General features: G+C 44.7%; 1 protein-coding gene across 3 annotated transcripts in view; it reads right to left on the bottom strand.

Moving 5' to 3' along the window:
* Positions 1 to 9,423, bottom strand: part of ASB5 (ankyrin repeat and SOCS box containing 5) — a 95,457-nt gene extending 86,034 nt beyond the window's left edge. For 2 of the 3 annotated variants that reach the window (XM_077477245.1, XM_077477246.1), the window contains exon 1: positions 9,180 to 9,423. In XM_077477245.1, coding sequence (XP_077333371.1) covers positions 9,180 to 9,372 — 193 coding nt within the window. In that variant the 5' untranslated portion in view covers positions 9,373 to 9,423. The remainder of the gene's footprint in view (positions 1 to 9,179) is intronic. The other variant, XM_077477239.1, reaches the window with a different exon arrangement.
* Between the last annotated feature and the right edge of the window lie 11,575 nt (positions 9,424 to 20,998).

Below are 20,998 nucleotides of genomic sequence, written 5' to 3' on the forward strand. Positions count from 1 at the left end.
CAGAAGAGGGCAGGCCCAACTCAAATTAGCAGCTCCTTCCGGGGTCAGTGCTACACGATTATCAAGAGGAAGGTTTCTAAAGAGAGTGAATAACATAGGTGAAAGCAGGTATCTCTGTCTTTTACCATTATGTAGAGTAAAGGCCTGTCTTTTGTGAATTTGGGCAGAGGGAGAATTATACAATGCCGAGATCATGTTCAGCATATTAGGACCAATACCCAGAAAGGACAATGTTGCCATCAGATATTCCCAGTTCGCCCTGTCAAATGATGATAGTTTAATTGCAGCTTAGCAGACTTCACCTGGAGCAGTTATTTTGTTTCACCCTGTCAAATGCTTTTGCAGCATCAGTAGAGAGGAGAACGGTGGGCTGGAAAGATCCCCGGACATGGAAAATTATAGACAGAGTGCATAAGGCATTGTCACCCGCTTCTCTACTAGGGATGAAACCTGTTTGATCTTGTGATACCCATTTAGGAATCAAGAACAGAAGCCTAACTGCTAAAACCAATGTTTAACAAAGAGATTGGGCTGTAGCTCCCACAGAGACTATGGTCTTTCCCTGGTTTAGGCAAGACCGTGATATGTGCACGTTTCTTTTTTTTTCCAAATTTATATTTTATTCAAAGGGCAAGAAAATATGGAGCAAAACATATAAGTAATACAATGAACCAATAGGCATACAAGATAGATCGATATAATAACAAGTAGCCATACAACATACATCTGTGGTACTTCGCCCTACGGAACAGAGAAGCGGGAACATCTAACATCTCGAACCCATCAAGGCAACTCCTTCCATAGCTCCCAAGAAAAGAGCCTATCCCGTCATGGCGTCTCCCGTTCCATACCGTAAAGGCCAAATGCCCTTATCACAATTATTCCACAAACACCAGTCAGCACCATAAATCCCATCCAGATTTCAAACCTATATATAGAAAAGATGTTTTGGGCATGGAGGGCACCCTAACGTACACTCCAGGCCCAAACGTTTCTGGTCTCAAGGCACCTCCCTTCAAAAGTGTGTTGGCAGTTAGGAAGGGTAATAGCTTATCTTGATACATGCGGTATTAGGCTATCGATAGGCCTTTTGGGCCAGGAGCCTTACCTTTGGGCAAAGAGACAAGCGCAAAGCGCAGTTCAGTAATGGAGATCTCAGCTTCTAGTGCCTTAATTAAGAGAATCAGTGTCCTTGATAGTCTTATGGACATGGTAGAGTTGCTGGTAAAAGGATCGGAACTCTTTAGAGATAACCTTGGCGTTCCGATCCTATAACGTTGGCGTTAGGATGACTATGGTGTCAGCGGGGGTCTTAAAAGGAGTTGTAAGCCCTCATTTTTTTTCACCTTAATGCATACTATGAAAAATTTCTGTCACTGGCCGGCCCCCCAGCCCCCTTGTTTTACTCCCCTGAGCCCCGTAATTCCCATACCAGAGACAAGGTCTTCCCCTCTGCCCGTCGTCTCAGCTCTTGATTGGATAGATTGATAGCAGTGCAGCCATTGGCTTCCACTGCTGTCAATGAAATCCAATGACGCGCAGGGCCCAGATTTCCCACAAGGCCCTGCACTAACATAGCCCCCAGTGGGCGCCAGCACTTGCTACTTTGCCTAGGCTGTGGGAGACAGGCGCGCATGCACGATGACTTCCTGGCGGAGAAAAAAGCAAGGCAACTGGTGAAGGCGGAGCATTACCCTCCTCTGCGCCGTCTGGGCAGCTGGGAGCGGGGGTCTCTGTGACCACTGACATGACTCATGATGTGAGGAGACAAGTCACGAGTCACAAGAAAAAGAAGAGGAACCCTACCCTCTCTGCATGGCTGGCATCATCTCCCCCACCACCAGAAAAAGAAGGGGAACCCCCAGGCAGCAGCAGCCTAGCAGGTACCTCTTGATGATGATTGATGATGTTGTGCAGTGCATGTGTGTGTGCCACTGTGCCAGGCTCAAGCAGAAGCAAGCAGCCAGTTAAATATTTTAGTGCTGGATTATATATATATATGCATAGCACTAGCTGGACATTTGATAAAGGTGAAGCTTCAATTTCAGAGCTCTACAAAACATTCAAAGCAGAAAAATTGCAGGTTATTTACCCTAATATTGATATAGCAATGTGTATTTATCTTTGCACTCTGGTTACTAACTGTTCAGCAGAACGATCTTTTTCATGTCTGAAACGAGTAAAGAACTATTTAAGATCATCTTTGGGTCAAGAAAGACTGAACAGATTAGCTTTACTTGCCATTGAGTAAGAACTTTTAAATACTTTGTCCTACGAAGATATTATCAATGAGTTTGCCAAAAGAAAAGTTACAAATAAAAAATTTAGGGAGTTTCTTAGAGCTATAATCTTTAAAAGGCATTTCTGCATTACAGAGTATTTTCGTGTGTGGAGATATGTTTTTAATTGATCTATTGTAGCAGTCATCGATAAAGTACGAGAATGGTGGTGTGTGTGTGTGTGTGTGGGGGGGGGGGGGGCGGCATTGAAGGTCCTGGCCTTGGGGTGGCAGAGGGAGTAAATCCGGGCCTGATGACACGGGCACTGGGGGGGGGGGGCAGGGCCGAGTCCGGCATTCTGCGTCTATGGACACAAATGCTGGACATGTGAGCATGCCCACAAGGTAACCCCTCCAGGGAGAATGATTCTCCTAAGTGGTTATACGATGCGGGAGGAGCTACCAGCGCCACCAGGGGACCCCAGAAGTCAAGGATCAAGGCCACTTTGTGCAAAACGAGCTGCACAGTAGAGACAAGTATGACATGCTATTAAAAAAAAACTAAAGCTTTACAATCACTTTAATTTTAGCAATAAATGAGGCAGATTTTTTGTTGTTGTAATGATCTTGCTAAGTGACAGCTAGGCTCGTCCCCCAAATCATAATCCTGCTGGGAGATCAAGTGAAATAAATGTTTCTGTTCAATAAGATAAAGCAATTTTATTTCCTCACATTTTTAAGTTACTATATGTTAAAGTGAAAGAAACATTTAATTTTTCTGCTCTTAAACGTTGATCTCTTGGAGGAGAACAGATTGGAAATGTAATCTCTCCTCACAGAGTTCAATAAATTTACCTTGAATATGAGCTTTATGAGCTACCCAAACCATGCATGGTGTAATATCAGAAACTGTGTTTTCAGGGGGGGAAAAAGGGTCAAATCAGCACCAATCTGTGCTCTACCTGCTACATCCAGCAATAAGAAGTCATACAGTTTCCAGTTTTTAGCTTTAAGGGGAGGCCGAGGAACTATTTAGTGGATATAAATCAGTGCATGATCAGAAAGGGTGGAGACTTCAAACTTGGCCTGAGATAAGAGTTCTAAGTGGTGGTGGTCTATGAAGATGCAGTCTATCCTAGAGTGGGACAGATGTAAATGTGAATGAAAGAAATAATATCTTTCCTATAGATGTAGGACCCACCATGTATCTATAAGTTGCGCGTCATGCAATAATTTACGAATGAAACCTATGCGTTTATGAGGAATAGAAGAAGTGCCTAGGGATATGTCTATTTTAGGTTCTATTAAAGTTGCCAGCCAGGATAATACACCCCTTGGCAAAGTCCTTTAGCTTATTTTAAGTTGTAGATAGGAATCCAGCTTGATCCTGGTTGGGTGCGTAAACATTCGGCAACATACAGGGCATGTTGCCCAGAGTGCCTTTTCAGGTATCGCCCATAAACATCCACCATACTAGCTTTGCATTGAATAGTACATCTAATAACCCATAAAACCAAATGGGAAAATTTGGGAAAAGAGCTTAGTGGAAGTGGCATGGATGAGATGTGTCTCCTGAAGGACAGCATTATCACAACAAAGACGTTTAAGCTCTTTGAACAGATTGTACATTTTACCTGGAGAGTGCAACCCTCTAACATTGGGGGATACTAGGTTAACTGCCACCATTGAATTCACAGGGAGAAATCTCTAACATCGTACACCACATATTGCTAAGGAACGGGGAAGGGGTAGTGAGCAGAAAGAGAACGAAGAGGCTAAGATAGGTAAAGCATAGATAAACAGGAAAAAGGCATGAACAGACTGTAAACAAATATCTGGAAAAGGCACGCATAGCCATACTGTGCAAGCACAGTAGGCCGCCACGTCCCTTGGAACCAGTACAGGACACCCAAAGGAAAAGTGTCCCGTGAGGCGCCATAGACATACGGACCCTGTGGAGAAGGCGGGAAGGCTCAGAGAAGTGCTAAGTGAGCCTAGAATGGGGGACATACATCTGGGGTAGCCCCCTGGAGATATCAAATTACTATATAACAGAACATAATACAATAAACTAACATAGGTACCACTAAAGTGGTTGATATTACCCTTTGGGTGGGGTTGAGAAACACAACATATATAGCAAAGTGGCCCTCCCAGTGAATCAGAAGGTCAGATGCTTACTGAACACCTGTAGAAACCAGCATGTAGAAAAAAAATGATAAAAAAGAAGAAGAGCACCCAGGAACAAGGGAAAGCAATTCCATGTTATGGAAACAAACCGTGAAAACAGAAGAATTGTCCAGAACCATAGGACAAAAATGAGCCAAGACCTTACGGAGTGGAAACTGCAGTGGAGGGGTAAAAGCCCAGGACAGAGGTGGTTAGGAGGGCTCACCCATTCTTGTGTGTGGATCCAGGTATAGTTGAACGGTGTTTCCGTGAGACTTTATGCCATCAGGTGATGGTTCGAGAATAGGGATATCTTCCTGCCATTCCAGCAGCTCTGGAGGGGTCATTTTGAGGTCAAGACAAAACTTTTCCAGATCCTTTGGAAACCGTAGAGTGGCAGTGCAGCTGTCCTTGGTGGTTATAAGGCAGGCTGGAAAGCCCCAATGATAGGCTATGGCATTGCTGCGCAGATTTTCGTTAAGGGGTTTTAGGGCATGGCGGCAGTCCAGCGTCTCTTTTGCCGAATCCGAAAAGAAAGATAAGACTGAGCAATCAAAATCTAGGGTGTAGACCCTAATGGGCTTTACGCTTTACCTTCCTTTTACTCATGTTAATGTACCTGTCATATTATGTCCCTCGGTGCATCCATGGCCAGATTACAGGGGCATAAGGCCCGATGCACATGGTACAGCTTTAGGGGGTGGTCTGTAGAATTTCTAAAGAGGTTGAATATCCCACGAACCGTGGCCTGTAGGTCTTCATCCCTGGTTGCCCCTGGAAGGCCTCGAATCCGGATGTTATTCCTGCGGTTTCGGTTTTCTTGATCCTCTAGCTGGTAGACAGCCATTCTGTCGGCCATAGTAAGGCGGCGAGTGTGGGACTGTAATTCATAGATGGCTGCAGCATGGTGGTCTAAGCGCTGCTGAGATTCCTCCACTCGGAACAGGACTTGGAAGAGGTCAGATTGGACAGCCAAAACTCCCTTCTTAGTAGCTTTCTCCACGCTATGGAGCATAGAGACTAGTTCCGATTTGATGGACAGGCCACTCACCAATGCTGTAACCGCCAAATGGCAAGGGTAACCTCAGTCTCTATCCAAGCAGTATGAGGAACCCGGAGAGCTCTGTCTAGAAGCAGGCTGATGGTGGGAGGTGGAGCTAGCGCTATATGGAGAGTGTCCTTATTCTCCCGTGTCCAGGGAGTCCTCCAATTCTGTGGCAAGGAATCACTTAATAAACCCCGGAGAGGTGTTTTTAGCCAGCAGGAATCTTCCCAGGTGTTTCCCCATGCTGATTTGTGAAGCATATAGTAGAACCTCCATCGAAGCTCATGGCAAGTGCATCTTCACAGCTTCATGCGGAAACCACGTCCCCTGACTTTTTTCAGTTTTTAGTGCTGTTATAGTTTTGACTGACCATTACTCGGTCATGCAACACTGTACCCAAATGATTTTTGGAGACAGATAGAGCTTTCTTTTGGTGGTGTTTAACTACTTGGACTCTCACACCTGTTCACCCCTTGAGGACCTGAGTAGATTTTACATTTCTGCATGGACCTGTTTAATCAGCAATAACCTTTCAAGACTAAAGATAGCAAGAATATACATATATTGTTTTTTTTTAAAGTATAATTAAAGGCAACACTTTTCTTTTTTTAGTTTTGGACAGAGGGATTAGAACACCAGTCTGTTTTCTTTGCTGTCCGTGCCCCTGTCAGGGATATTCAATCTCTCTATTTGTTCTGTTTACCATTAGTATTGAAAGTGAAACTAAAAGAAATTCACAAATTTTGTGTTGTCCCCAGAAAAGTAATAGAGGGGAAATCTTCCAATGGAGACACTAGTTCTGGTGACCTGGGGGTCTCCAAGGAATTACCTCAATTTGCAGGTATTTCCTCTCACTTTCTGTTTTGGCTATGGGACAGGGAGTAAAGGGAAATCTCCCCAATGGGACACAGATGGCGAAAAATCTGACAGAGGTTATAACCCTCCCTTACTCTATCCAATGTGTTGTTGTTTTTTTCAATTTTGCACCTTTTTAAAAAAAAAGTAAATATATGTTAAATGTGTAAAAATATTAACAAACAAAACAAAAACTTTTAAAATATTAATAGTTAATAAAAAAAACACAACAGCAGGAATATAGTTGAAGATAGAAGGAAATTAAAGAGTTAATTAGGGCTGATTAGAGTAAACTAAGGGTTAACAGAGGAGCATTTTACTATCCATGACTATCTCTGCTTGGAGAACAAGGTGAAAGTGTGTGAAATACCTAGAACTCACTGATTGAAGAGGATTATTCACTGTGAGCATAGTAATGTTGGTACTAACACTTATAACAGTTCAGAACTATTAGGCCGCGTACACACGCGCGGACTGTTCGCCCAACTTTGTCCGTCCAACAGTTTCGGCAAACAGTCCGCTCAAACTTAGCATGGACGGACATGGCCACACACGACGGAGGAACAGTTTGCTGAAACCGTGCGCGATGACGTGAACGGCACGTACGACGGGACGAAAAATACCACGTCCTATACACTGCATTATAGCTTTCGGCGTGAAAATCCTTTCTGAGCATGCGCGCAACTTTGTTTGACGAACAAGCCTACACACGGGCGGACTGTTCGCTCAAACAAGGTTTCAGCGGACAGTTTTTCGGAAATTCCGAAAAACCTTGTCCGTCCAACTGTCCGCTGAAACTGTCCGCTGAAAGCCCACACACGAGCGGACTGTCCGCCCAAACACTGTTCAGCGGACAAAGTTGGGCGAACAGTCCGCCCGTGTGTACGCGGCCTTATGCTTATATGATTCTAAAAAGCATAGGTTAGGAGGAGGAAAAGAGAAAGAATCCCACCCCACAAAGGGACTCTTGTGCAATAGAAACAAATTCGTTGTTATGCCATAATAAAAACACATTACCAAATTTAAACTAGGCTTGAGGTAACCTGAAAGCCCGCTACCAAACTTGTAGAAACAAGAAACAAAGCAAAGTTAGAAATTGTTTGAGGGAATGGAGAAAGGGAAGAAATAAGAAATAGAAGGAAGAAAAGAGAGAAAAAGATTTACAGGCGATCACCATGCCACAGACTACTGACCCCTCCCTCCAGCTCCCTCATGGTGACTGAAGATATCTAATTCAGGTGCTCCAAACCTTTTCAAAGCAACGTTGTTGGTTGGGAAGGATACTAGTCAATTTTTAATTTATCATGGTACAGGAAATTTTATTTTTCCCTAATGCTAAATTTATCACATGGGTTTCTCCCTCACGCTATGGTGAACTTTGCTGGCAGGAAGATAAAAAAAAAGGTGAGTATCTAGAGAATTCTAAATAGCTCACTATATAGGTCAGAAAATAAGGCTGTCTAAACATTTTTGGGTATATTCAGTCAAGTCACCGAATAAACCAAATAGAAAATTTTGATCCAAAACCGTTTGACTTTTGGACACCTCCACTAGATGTGGAGCATGATACTCTCCTGGCCACACCCCCTAAAACAAAGAGGCGATGCGTCTGGGCTGCTGCTCTTTGCCTATGTGATCAGCTGTGTCCAATCACAGCCGACCATATGTAAACCAGGAAGTGACGTTTATCGGCTCCCCTCGCCTCACATTGACAGAGTGTGAGGTGAGGAGAGTCGATTAACAGCATCTCCTCACAGGAAAGATGTGAAAAGGTAATCAGGGCACTGATCATCAGTGCCCTGATTACAATGCAGCCCCAGCAGTGCCCATTAGTGATGGCACTCTGTGCCCACCAGTGACACCAGTCTGTACCCAGTTATGCCAATCAGTACTGCCTTTCAGTGTTCATCAATGCCTGCCCAATGCCGCCTATTAGTGCCTATCAGTGCCACCTATCAGTGCACATCAGTGTTGGTTATCGGTTCCACCTATCAGTGCTACCTATCAGTGCTGCATATTAGTGCCTCCTCATCAGTGCCACCACATCAGTGCCCTTCAGTTTCACCTCATCAGTGCCCATCAGTGCAGCCTCATCAGCGCACATCAGTGAAGGAGAAAAATTACATATTTACAACATTTCTTTTCAAAACGTTTGGATTTTTTTAGCAAAAAATTAAAACCGCAGATTAAATACCCCTAAAAGAAAGCTCTATTTGTGTGAAAAAAATTATTAAAAATGTATTTGTCTACAGTGTTGCATGACCTCACAATTGTCAAAGTGCGACATTGCTGAAAGCTGAAAATTGGCCTGGGCAGGAAGGGGGTGAAAGTACCCTGTATTGAATTAGTTAAAGCAGAACATTACCCATAATAACTTGGTAAAAAATAATGTTCTTTAGCAAGGAACACACATTCCACATGAATATTTATGCTACCAAAACTAGTGTGTGCTGTAAATTGCCTCCATCATGGCTTTTGTTTTTTTCTTACCAGAGGCCGCCATTTTGCTGAAGCCCAGAGCCCCTGAGCAGCAGTAAATTATTCAGGCTTATTTAAATGGGAAAATAGGATATGTGGGCTTATTGAGCAGAAAATTCTGATATAAATATGTTAAGTAAAATAACTACAGTTTAAGTTGAAATATGATTGGTTAGTGTCCATTTCAAACCTTGAGCAGCAGACTCACTTATACTTCCTACAGTATTCATATGTAATCTGGGGAGTATTCAGATACTGATGTCAGAAAATGAATGCTTGCTAGCCTATGGCTTAGGTAAACAAACCCAGCCTGCTATAATAATACAGAAAGTAGCAGTACCTCAGAAATCATAAATAAGTCATGATAAAAAGAAAAGTTAGAGAACTGAGATAATAGTGAACTGGGTACAGTACCTTGCCGTTGCGTCACTGTGTAGAATTCTGCCTGGATACGTGCTGCCTCCTTTCGATTACCTCTTACAACGTAGAAATGACTCAGAAGTGCCAGGCTGATTTTCACAAACAATTTGAAGCAGAAAAGTGCCAGGATAGTGAAGTAGACATTGGAAAGTCGCTGAATGAAAGCTTTCTCTTCCAGCACCGTCATAGCTGTACCAGAGTCTGTCACAGTTTAGGAGTGGGTCTGAACTGTTGAGAGTATCACATGGCTACAGCCAGAAGCTGCTCACAACAGCTGGTACTAAGGAAATCAGATATCAGGCAGTCATGATGCTTGCTGCTGAATGAGGATTATTTATATTGAGCATAACTTCTAAAGCCACTTCCAGTTCCCTAAAGTCAGAGTCAACTATTGACGTAAAATTAATTTAAAAAATATATAAAATACTAAATTTATAAATTATATAAATTTATTACAGGTTTCAAAACAATGATAAGGCAACAGTTGAGTCATTTTGGGCTTAAAAAAAAAAAGAATAGGTTGAGTGCCCACTATGTCCTACCATGTGACCTTCAAAGACCATCACTAATTACCGTACATAAATTCATATGTTTCATATACAATATATATATATATATATATATATATATATATATATATATATATATATATATATACAATTCCATGTTTTAGATTCAATCAACTTTATTCAATAAAAGTTATTGTTAAGTGCAATAACCAACATGAACCAATCAGAAATCAGGTGTGTGGAAAATAACCACTGATTGGCGACTAAGGGTTAGCTCAAACAAATATACACATTACATTTAGAAAATATTGAATAAATCATCATAATATGACTGCAACATTTTTCAAACTCACAGCATAACCAAATTTGAAATTGCATCTTCCTTATCAGATTAAAGTAAAGTACAGTACAGGGCACAAGCTTGGTATTCATGCTCTCTGGGTTCAAAGCTGGTGCCTGGAGGTGATTGGACACTGGGAAAGCTTTGGAGGAGAAACTCCCTAGGTGTCCCCCTATAATTCTACCCCACTCAAAGAGTCCACAGTTTTTTAGCAAGCAATGCAGAGTAACACAGGTTTAGAAGGCAAGATACACCCAGGGACATCCCCAAGAAAGGAATAAGAAGGATGAGAAACAACTAGGCAAATAGAACTGTACTAACACAGGCCCAACAATAACAAGGGTTAACATACTTAGCTTCAGAGGGAACTTTGTGCTGAAAGCTGTGTTTGCAGAAAATTGGACATCCACCTTAGTGATGGACGAACTTCCGACAGGACGTTTCACGAACGCGGTCAAAAGTTTGCGAACCGCGAGGTTCGCGGCGGACCCCATTGACTTTAATGGCAGGTGAACCTTAAAAATCTCCAGGTCATATTTTCAGCCACAAAATACTTACTAGCTGTGCACACATAGTCCCACAACATGGACACTGACATAACAAAAGTATTAAGTGAATCTGGGATCGACAACGACAAGCATTCTTTTTTTATCTGTGAAATTTTGACAATTCAGGAGCGCATGAAGGCCATGGAGGAGAGGCAAGGTCAGGGCAGGCTATGAATGGGGTGCAGGAGATGATCAGTGCCACAGTCAGGGCAGCGCAGTCCTGTGGCAGTGTCCCATTGTGCCAACCTGTGCTTGAGCCCCTCCCTCTACCCGGCCCTCACCCCCACCTATGCAGGGCTCCACGGCAGTGGTCCGGAGGTGCCAGTCCAGTGCTGATCCTCAGCCATGGTGCTGGCACTGCCTGCTGATTGGCTTCTCCGCTGCTATCTCCCTCACTGTCTAATACCAGCACCACGATAGAGACTGAGCACTGACACCAGCACCAAGATAGAGAGCACTGACACCAGCACCGTGATAGAGAGCACTGACACCAGCACCGTGAGAGTACTGAGACCACACCAGCACCGTGATAGAGAGCACTAACACCAGCACCGTGATAGAGAGCACTGACACCAGCGCTGAGATAGAGAGCACTGACACCAGCACTGTGATAGAGAGCACTGACACCAGCACCGTGATAGAGAGCACTGAGACCACACCAGCACCGAGATAGAGAGCACTGACACCAGCACCATGATAGAGAGCACTGACACCAGAACTGATACCAGCAACTCGCTGCGGGACCCAAAAATATGACACCGCTCAACCTCTTCAAACAGGAGGGTACGGGCATATAGTACGGTGTGCTTTTTTTGTGCAAGGAAGTAAGCCAAAGGTAGAAAAAAGGTCTGTGTGCTAGATAAATAAATGGTCACTGGACAAGGGGCAAGCCAACAGTTCCATTGCAAATTGGGCAAGCTCTAGCCAGAGGTCAAGCCTGCCCACTCAGTAGTCCAGGGGTTCATCACTCCTCAGAGCGTCCACATCGGCCGTTAACCCGATGTAGTCGGACACCTGTCAGTCTAGGCATTCCCTGATGCTGGATCCGGATGAGTCTGGGTCGGCTGAAAGAATGATCTTGTATCAGAAGTCACCAACACATCTTCAAACCGCCCTCTTCTTGCAGGCGCTGTTGGTTTGGTACCCGCAACTCTTTCTCTGGGAGTGGGAATTCCTCCTCTGCCAGCGCACACAAAAAGCAGAATGCAGCATTTCTCAAAGCAAGGCCTGTAAGTGCTCCATTCTGACAGCCCTCTGTGATGGTGGAAACATTTACGCCATTTTGTGTTTGTACCAGGGGTCTAAGTACGTTGCCACCCAGTACTGGCCCTTGACCTTTAGTGTTTTAACAGGGACCCCTGTATAAAAAGCATAGAGCATTAAGGCCCCCATTTGCACTAAACTGGAAGCAGTGTGGTGGCCTGGCTCCTACTCATCATCCAGGATAATGTCGTCCTCCTCGTTCTCCTCTCCCCATCCACAGACAACAACAGGGATGCCAGAAATGTTTAAAGCATGCTCTTCTTGCTCCTCCTCATCCGCCCCGGCACCATCCTCCTCTGACTCCTCTTCAGACTCCTGTTGTTGACTTGTCTCAGATAGAGTAGCCCCCCTGGGAATTCATCCAGCATTGTGACTTCCTCATCTTCCTGCTCCTCCATGGCTTGATCAATGACACAACGCAATGCACGCTCCATAAAGAAGGCATAAGGTACGATGTCACTGATGGCGCCATGGCTGCGACTGACCAGTTTGGTGATCTCATCAAATGGCCGCAGAAGTCTGCATGCGTCGCGCATGAGCAGCCACTGGCGCGGTGAAAAAAACCAAGCTCCCAGAACCTGTTCTGCCACAGAGTTCGTACAGGTAGTCGTTGACTGCACGTTTCTGCTGGAGCAGCCTATCAAGCATATAGAAGGTTGAGTTCCATTGCGTCGGGCAATCGCAAATAAGACATCTGAGCGGCAGATTGTGTCGCCGCTGAATGTCAGCAAGGTGAGCCATGACCGTGTAAGATCTTCTGAAATGGGCCGAGATTTTCCTTGCCTGCCGCAAGAGATCTTGGACCCCAGGGTATTTGACAACGAATCGCTGCACGACCAAGTTTAAGACATGTGCCATGCATGGCACGTGTGTAATTTTGCCCTGTTTCAATGTGCTAAGCAGATTGGCACCGTTATCACACACCACTTTACCAACTGTCAAATTGAGTGGTGTTAGCCACTGATCTGCCTGTGAACGCAAAGCTGAAAGGAGTGCAGGGCCAGTGTGGCTCTTGGCTTCCAGGCACAACAGACGCAGCACAGCATGGCAACGTCTCACCTGGCATGTCGAATAGGTTCTGGGGGTTCTTGGGTGGTGCAGCAGAAGAGACGCTAGCAGCGGAAAAGGAGGAGTCAGCCGAGGAAGAGTGTGAGGATGGAGTAGGAGGAGGAGAAGAAGGAGGAGAAGAAGAGACAGGCCTGCATGCAATCCATGGCAGTAAAACCAAATCGACATGGGTTACATGCCTGACGGCCGTCAGAAGTTTCACCCAGTGGGCAGTAAAAGTTATATACCTTCCCTGCCCATGTTTGCTAGACCACGTGTCTGTGGTATGTGCCGCTGAACATGGCCATATAGCTCTGGGATGCCCTTCTGTGAGAAATACTTCCTTCCTGGGACCTTCCATTGTGGTGTTCCAATGGCCACAAATTTTCGAAAGGCCTCCAAATCCACCAGTTTATATGGCAGTAGTTGGCTACCAGTTCTGACAAGCCAGCCGTCAACTGTTGGGCAAGAGGGTTATCCGGCATCATCATTTTTTTACGCTCGAACATTTGGCCCATGGTGAGGACGGCACGATGGAAGGTGGAGTGGAGGACAATTGTGAAGAGAGAGGAGAAGGAGAAGTAGAAGACGAGGCTGGATGGTGAGAGCCTGAAGTTTGGCTTTGTGGGTTCCGTCGCTCCCACTGGGCTCGGTGATGGCAGCTCATGTGCCTTCTTAAGGCGGTCATCCCTAGGTGAGTGTTGGGCTTACCGTGACTTATGCGTTGACTGCAAAGGCTGCAGATGGCAACACTATTGTCAGCAGAGGACACGTTAAAAACAGCCCACACTGCGGAGCCATGTGCCGGCGTCCTGGGAGCGCCAGATGTGACCTACATGGTTGATGCCTCGCTCCTGATACATTAGCAGTCTGATTTGTCCCTCCTGTGCAATCTAAGTTCCGCCTGCTTCTCCTCCCTATCTGCTGGTCCATATCTCCCTCTGAACTCCCCTCCTCTTCCTCTCTTGTGGGCACCCACATGACCTCACTAGACACGTCATCATCGACGTCACCTTCCCCACCGCTATAATTAGAGATCTCGGAGTAGGCAGCAACACCGGGGACCAACCTCCTCCTTGGGCTGATCTGGGTACTGTCGTCAGACTGCTGAGTAGCGGTTGTTGCTACCTCCTCTTCCTGATCCAATGCCAAGAGTGGCTGTGCATCGGCAATGTCTTGTGATGGATCGTAAAATAATTCCTGTGACTCAAGCGAAGTGTATATGATGGTGGTGTTGGTGGTAGTGTCTTTGGGGGTGCACACAGCAGAGAGTGAAGAAGAGGGTGCAGATCAAGAGGATGAGGAGGACAATTGTGAAGAGAGAGGAGAAGGAGTAAGGCTGAGTGAGCCACTCAACCAAGTCTGGTGTGTCCTTTGACGTAATCGCACGCACCTTCTGCAAATTGCCACTTTGGCTCAAGCCTGTTGCTCCTGCCCTACCCCTACCACCCCTGCGGAAGGGCCCGCCTCTTCCTCTGCCTGTCATTTTTTAAATGACCCTGTGACAAAAGTCTCTAGAAAAGTGCAGTATGTATGTGGAAGAAGGTATATAACACCCCGCTTCAATCTTTCGTTTTGGGGGGGGGGGGCACTGGTCTAGCACACCAGTTATAATACTTTTTTTAAAATTGCATTTGTCACTCTTTGTAGTATCGCTGCAGACCTGCTCAGCAGTCACAATCCTTAAAAGGACCTTTGTGAACCTAATAGTAGCTAGCTAGTAGCTAGTGAATTGCAGACTGTCCCTGCTCCAAACACCAAACTGTCCCTCCCTACACTGAGAAAATTACAGCTGCAGAATCGGTCAGCAGCACAGCAGTGCAGTGCACTATAATATGCTTTCTATATTTGAAAGAAAGTATATTATACGTGTATTACAACCCTATATACTGTACACCTATACCAGTCCTTAAAAGGACCTTTGTGGACCTAGTAGCTAGTGATTTGCAGACTGTCCCTGCTTCAAACACCAAACTGTCCCTCAGTCCCTATACTGATAAAAGACAGCTGCAGAATCGGTCAGCACTCAGCTCAGCAGCACAGCAGTCAAGTATAATAGGCTTTCTATATTTGAAAGAAAGTATATTATACGTGTACAACCCTATATACTGTACACCTATACCAGTCCTTAAAAGGACCTTTGTGGACCTAATAGTAATAGCTATTAGCTAGTGATTAAACTGTCCCTGCTCCACACAGCGTCCTTTCCCTACACTGACAAAAGAAAGAATGTAAAATGGCCGCCAGATCAGGTCTATTTATAAGGTAGGGGGGTATGTCCAATTTTCCATGTGCTGAACTGTCTCAATTGGCTGTCCTGTACCCCATGATGGATGTGTCATGGGTCAAAAGTTCTTCACAATGTAAAGGCATATGTCCGCCGCGCGAACAGCGGCAGAAGTCCGCCAGTTTTGGGAATCGCAAACGAGCAAAATTTGCTGTGAACCGACCACCGGGCGAACCGTAAGGCCATCTCTACTCCACAGTAAAAGCATAGTTCATTATAAAGTAGAATGCGTTCAGAAGAAGACAGGGGTGGTCTGGAAAAGCTTCTACGGGGAGATTCAGGGTGCTCCTTGTTCCTGCGGGGGACCCTTGGCATTGTGGAAGAGAGTGTGGAAACAGCAGGGATCACTCTTGGGGGCAAAGGTGGCTTGGAAATAGTCTTCTCGGATTGTCTTTTGAGAAACCGACGGTCAATACAAATGACAATGTGGATCAGGTCTTCCAAAGATGAGGGTACCCCTACATGGGCAAGTTCGTCTTTTAAAGTGTCTGAAAGTCCAAGAAGAAATTGATGGTGGAGAGAAGCTGTATTCCATTGAGTATCAGTACTCCAGACCCGGAAGTCAGTTACATAGTTCTCTACGGGCCTTGGACCTTGTCGGAGGTTGCCAAGTGTAGATTCAGCAGTCTGTTGGAGGAAGGGATCCGCATAGAGTTGGGACATGGCTGAGAAGAAGGAGTCAGAGGTTGACAGGGCAGGATCATGGTGCTCTCTGAGACGATGGGCGCAGGAAAGTGGTTCATTTTGTAGTAGAGTGATGATGAATCCCACTTTAACTTCTTCGGATGAGAAAGTTTGGGGTAGTAAAGAGAAATAAAGTTTGCAGGCATTTTGGAATGTACGGAACTGTTTGCGATCCCCTGAAAAACGCTCAAGTAAGGGCACTCTGGGTTCAGGAGAAGGAATAGTTCCACTGAGCAGGCAAAAGTCTGTTTGTGCAAAGGTACTCACAAGAGCTGGGAAAGTAGAAGCGGATGACACGTCAGGTGGAGTTGGTAAACGATCTTCCATCTGGCCCAGGTCCTCTTGGAGAGTCCGTACGGTATGAGCTAATGCAGAGATTGATCAACAGATGTCCATAGCAGACGAGGCCTCCCTTTCCGACTCCAATGCTGGCTGACCGATACTGTCACGTACCTGATCGGAGTCTGAAGTGACCAGGTCGGCCTCCCTTGTATCTCCAACCCGGGTTCCGCTGATGATGGGGACAGAAGGACCCAAGGGAAAGGAGGAACACGAGTGCCTGCAGATGTAGCTCAGGAAATTTGCGGCAGGTGATGCGACTTGGGAGATGCAGGAAGTCACAGCAGGTAGCAGGAACGGGACTTCGGACACCCGAATGATAGCTTGGAGCCAAACAGGAGACAGGAGTGTAGTCACAGGAATAGCCGGGTTCGGAAGCAGGCAGGCAGCAAGATACCAAATCATCAGGCAGGAGCAGAGTCAAACAGGAAGCCCAAGTCAGGAGCCAGTAGTTAGAGTTAGGATCCAGAGCCAGGTCAGGACAAGCCAAGGGTTCAGCAACGAGTATCAGTCACGCAATAGCAGGAATAACAAGGAACAGGACTGGAACAACTGAAGATAGGTCAGCATCTGCTACAAGTCAGTGGGCCCCTTAAATAAGTCCCCTGGCTCCAAAAGGAGCACGGATCCGCACCTATGAACGCCCGTGCACACATTGGCACGCACAGCGGAGCGCATTGGTGCAAGTATTAGCCCGCACATTGGCGCGCGCGTTTGCAGGCCTCGTGATTGGCACAGTCTCTTGTGCACATATGCGTGCGCAAATGCGCACGGAGCACAGCAGCAGTTCTCTTACACCCAACACCCCCGACAAGGCCCTTGGGCTGGAGATTACCAACAGTGCAATTTATCATTTTCTTTTTGTTTAATTTGAGTTGATCTTATTTATTAATTTTGGTGCAGAGAATGCATTTTTTATTTAATTGTATTTATTTGTGTGGAAGGAATTGTTGAGAGTGATGACCTCGGTTCGGTCTGGTCTGGCAAAAAATGCAGGCTGTTGGAAGACCGCAACCTGGGGACATATATGTCATCTGCTGCTGCTCCTGATCTCTCGGAGTCCAGGACCGTATTGTGCTCCCTATTAAATGGACTCCTCAGGTTACCAATTTTGAAATTTACATAATTTATGTCTGCCCTGGGGCACAAACGCTTCACCAATTCCAACTATTTTTCCATTGTTGCCTTCCTCTTGATTTTTATATAACCTTGTGCTCCCTATTCAATAAAGAAAACATTTTTGGACAAATACTTGGCTGTGTTTTACTTAAAAAAGGACAGTTTGTTTGTGAGTAGGCAGGTACATTTCAAAAATAATGGTGTTGTGGTAACTTGACCCAAAAAAATATATATACGGTATTATTCTGGAGATCACTAGAAAAAAACAAAAAAACTAAATACGTTTGGCAGAACTCTGTGAATATCACCAGCAAAGCAGCTTCATTATTATACCATTATAAAGAAGAAGAGAATGCACTGCATTGAAAGATTTCATAATTTGCCATGTCACATAGTTTCATAGTTTCATAGTTTCATAGTTAGTAAGGTTGAATAAAGACACCAGTCCATCCAGTTCAACCTGAGTGAGTGTCTACAATTGTCCCTATCCCTGTACATTGCACACTCACATCTGTCCCCATTCATATACTAGGACCAATTTTGGACAGAAGCCAATTAACCTACCTGCATGTCTTTGGATTGTGGGAGGAAACCGGAGTACCCAGAGGAAACTCACGCAGGCACAGGGAGAACATGCAAACTCCAGGCAGGTAGTGTCGTGGTCGGGATTTGAACCAGCGACCCTACTTACTGCTAGGCGATAGTGCTAACCACTACACCACTGTGCCGCCCTGAATCATGAATGTGATCTCTCCATTACGAGCGCTAGTTTTACAAGACCAACCGCTTCCGGCTCGTCCTTGTTTACGTGCATGCTTCCGTTTGTACTTTTCACTTTTGTCTGACGGACTTGTGAACACACGATCGGAAAATTCGACAACACACATTTGTGTGTTAGGCAACATTTGTTGATGGAAAATCCGATAACAATTGTCCGACGGAGCATACACACGGTCGGATTTACCGACAACAGCCTGACATCGCAAATTTCCCGTCGGAAAGTCCGATTGTGTGTACAAGGCTTTAGATTTAATAGCTGGTTGAACTTCGTTTGGTAGCAATGACTTCAAGACATGGATGAGAGAGTTTGTGGTGAGGGAACTTGACTAGCCTGCACAGAGTACTGACCTCAACCCGATAGAACACCTTTTGGATGAATTAGAGCAGACACTGCGAGCCAGAACTTCTCGTCCACATCAGTGCCTGACCTCACAAATGCACTTATGGAAGAATGGTCAAACATTCCCATAGACACACTCCTAAACTTTGTGGACAGCCTTCCTAGAAGAGTTGAAGCTGCAAAGGGTGGGCAACTCAATATTGAACCCTACGGACTAAGACTGGGATGTCATTAAAGTTCATGTGTGTGTAAAGGCAGGCGTTCCAATACTTTTGGCAATAAAGTGTATATTTATATATTTTGTTTGAAAAAAAAATTTGCTTTGGTTTTCGGCAAAGTGCATCATGCATTTCTGATTTTGGTTTCGGCACCAACATTTCCATTCGGGCCACCTTTAGTTGACATTTTTTCCATGCCATTGTAGATGGGAATTAGGTATATAGAAATAAAGGTATTTCTGCAATTTTCAAGTTTCATGAAAATGGATCCATTTATAAATACTTTAAATGAAAGCACAACTTTTAGAGTATTCACCAGATGCACACTGCCATCTTCAGGGTGCAGTGGCTCTGCAGTACCATCTGCAGGTTGAAGGTTTATTTTGTGAATGGAGCCTCCATTCTACATTTAATCACTATGTTATAGCTGATTGGTTCCCAAACATTAGATGGGACTGTAGCTGTCACTAATGTATGACAGTAAGCAGCTGTATTCAGTATCAACGTCCATTATGGAGGGATGGATTATTGAACTCTCAGCACAGGGAATCATGCAGCGGAGCCGTAATCTACAGACAGAGGCCAGGAAGGAGTACATATACATTGTTTTTTTTTTTTTTATTATTATTACAAAGCTCTGTACTATGGATGAAAATAATAGCTCAGAAGAAACAATACATTAACATCAAACAGGTAACAAAGACCAGAGTAATAAAGTTTACCAAATTTAAATAAAAACATAAATATGTCTTGCTATATATCAATACAGACATTAAGTATTTAAACTCCCTCCTATCAATGTTGTCTCACCTGCTTTTACTCAAAGTTGGTAGAGATGGAATACAGTCCAGATGCAGAATAAGAGAAGATAGGATGTCTGACAGTTTCTTGGACAGAAGCAGAGGGTGTTTACCTACGAAATATCATGGAACGCTTTATGATCTGAGTCCATGCATTACAAAGGAGTCAAACAACAATGCATATGTGATCCATATGATCACAAAAAATAAATAAATAGCCAAATATCTTTCTGCTATATATTTTCCCTAGCATGATGTTAAAGTTGCTACAATGTATTTTATTAAGATTAAAAATAAATAACATGATCTTTTAGTGCCGGTGTTCTGGCATATTCAGTCCGGCCACCATATAGTGTCCACCCCATACTGTGCATGAGCAATGCTTGCGCAGTACGGAGCAGAAGAAGCTTCGGAAAATCTCCGAAGATGAACTGCGCCTGCGCCGTGAGTGGAGGTGGTAGCCCCACCATCCAAGCGGACATAGGGCTGGGAAAATTAGAGGGCCCCTCGCGGGCTCGGTTCGCTCGCCACGCTTCGGGTCTGGCCTTTTATACTCCAACTCTATGTCCGCTTGGATGGTGGGGCTATAACCTGGACTCACGGCACAGGCGCCTTTCATCTTCGGCTATTTTTTGGAATCTGTGTGTGCTGTGTACTGCGCATGCGCAGTACATAGCGGACACTATCCGATGGGGGACTGTATATGATAGGACACCGGTTCACACTACAGCGACTTGGGATCTGACTTGCCAGACTTCAATTCGCCCCAAGTCCCTGGATATAAGAAATTCCATTATAGTTAAAGAGAGCCGTCTTAATGCACACTGCTGAAATCGCTCCGACTTCAGAAAAGGTTCCTGTTCTACTTCAAGGCGACTTCTAGGCGACTTGTACCCATAGATTTCAATAGAAGTCACCTCCAAGTCGGATCCTCATCTATAGTAAAGTGACAGGAAAAAGAAAAGAATTTGCCCAGGAAGAGAACAACAATTATGTCACAAGAGCTGATTAGCTCTGATTGGACACAGGCAAAGTCACCTGTCCTGGAGGCAACTTGAAGTTGCGCTGAATGTCACTCAAAGTCGCGTTGACGTCGCCTCCAAATCGCCTTGCAAAGTAGCACTGTAAGTCGGGTTGCCCCTGTGTGAACCGAGCCTTTTTTTGAAGGCACACAAATGTACAAAATTGATTAGGAAAGAATATCATTGTGTAGAAAAGGGGGGATCTTAGGATTTTAATGGTAAAAAGAAAAGGGGGTTTAAAAATATATGTAGAACACATCTCCCTTTTTGTAATATATATATAGAATTGTATTACCAGTAATAAATGTGTTGCTGCTAGCCGTTGTGTTTCCAAACATTTACAAGATACTTGAACTATTAAGCATTAATGAATAACATATAACATACATTTGTTCCCACGGTTCACTTGGTATTTATAGATCCAGTGTTATTTTTTATGATGTCATGCACCACTATTGACAGCATTACAAATCTGCATTGATTTCCTTATGAGCAGATTGGTGTCTTGGAGTGAATC

The sequence above is a fragment of the Lithobates pipiens genome, unplaced genomic scaffold (assembly GCF_037356315.1).
Source record: "Lithobates pipiens isolate NorthernLeopardFrog02 unplaced genomic scaffold, aLitPip1_a1.2 Scaffold_13, whole genome shotgun sequence".
Classification (NCBI taxonomy): Eukaryota; Metazoa; Chordata; class Amphibia; order Anura; family Ranidae; genus Lithobates; species Lithobates pipiens.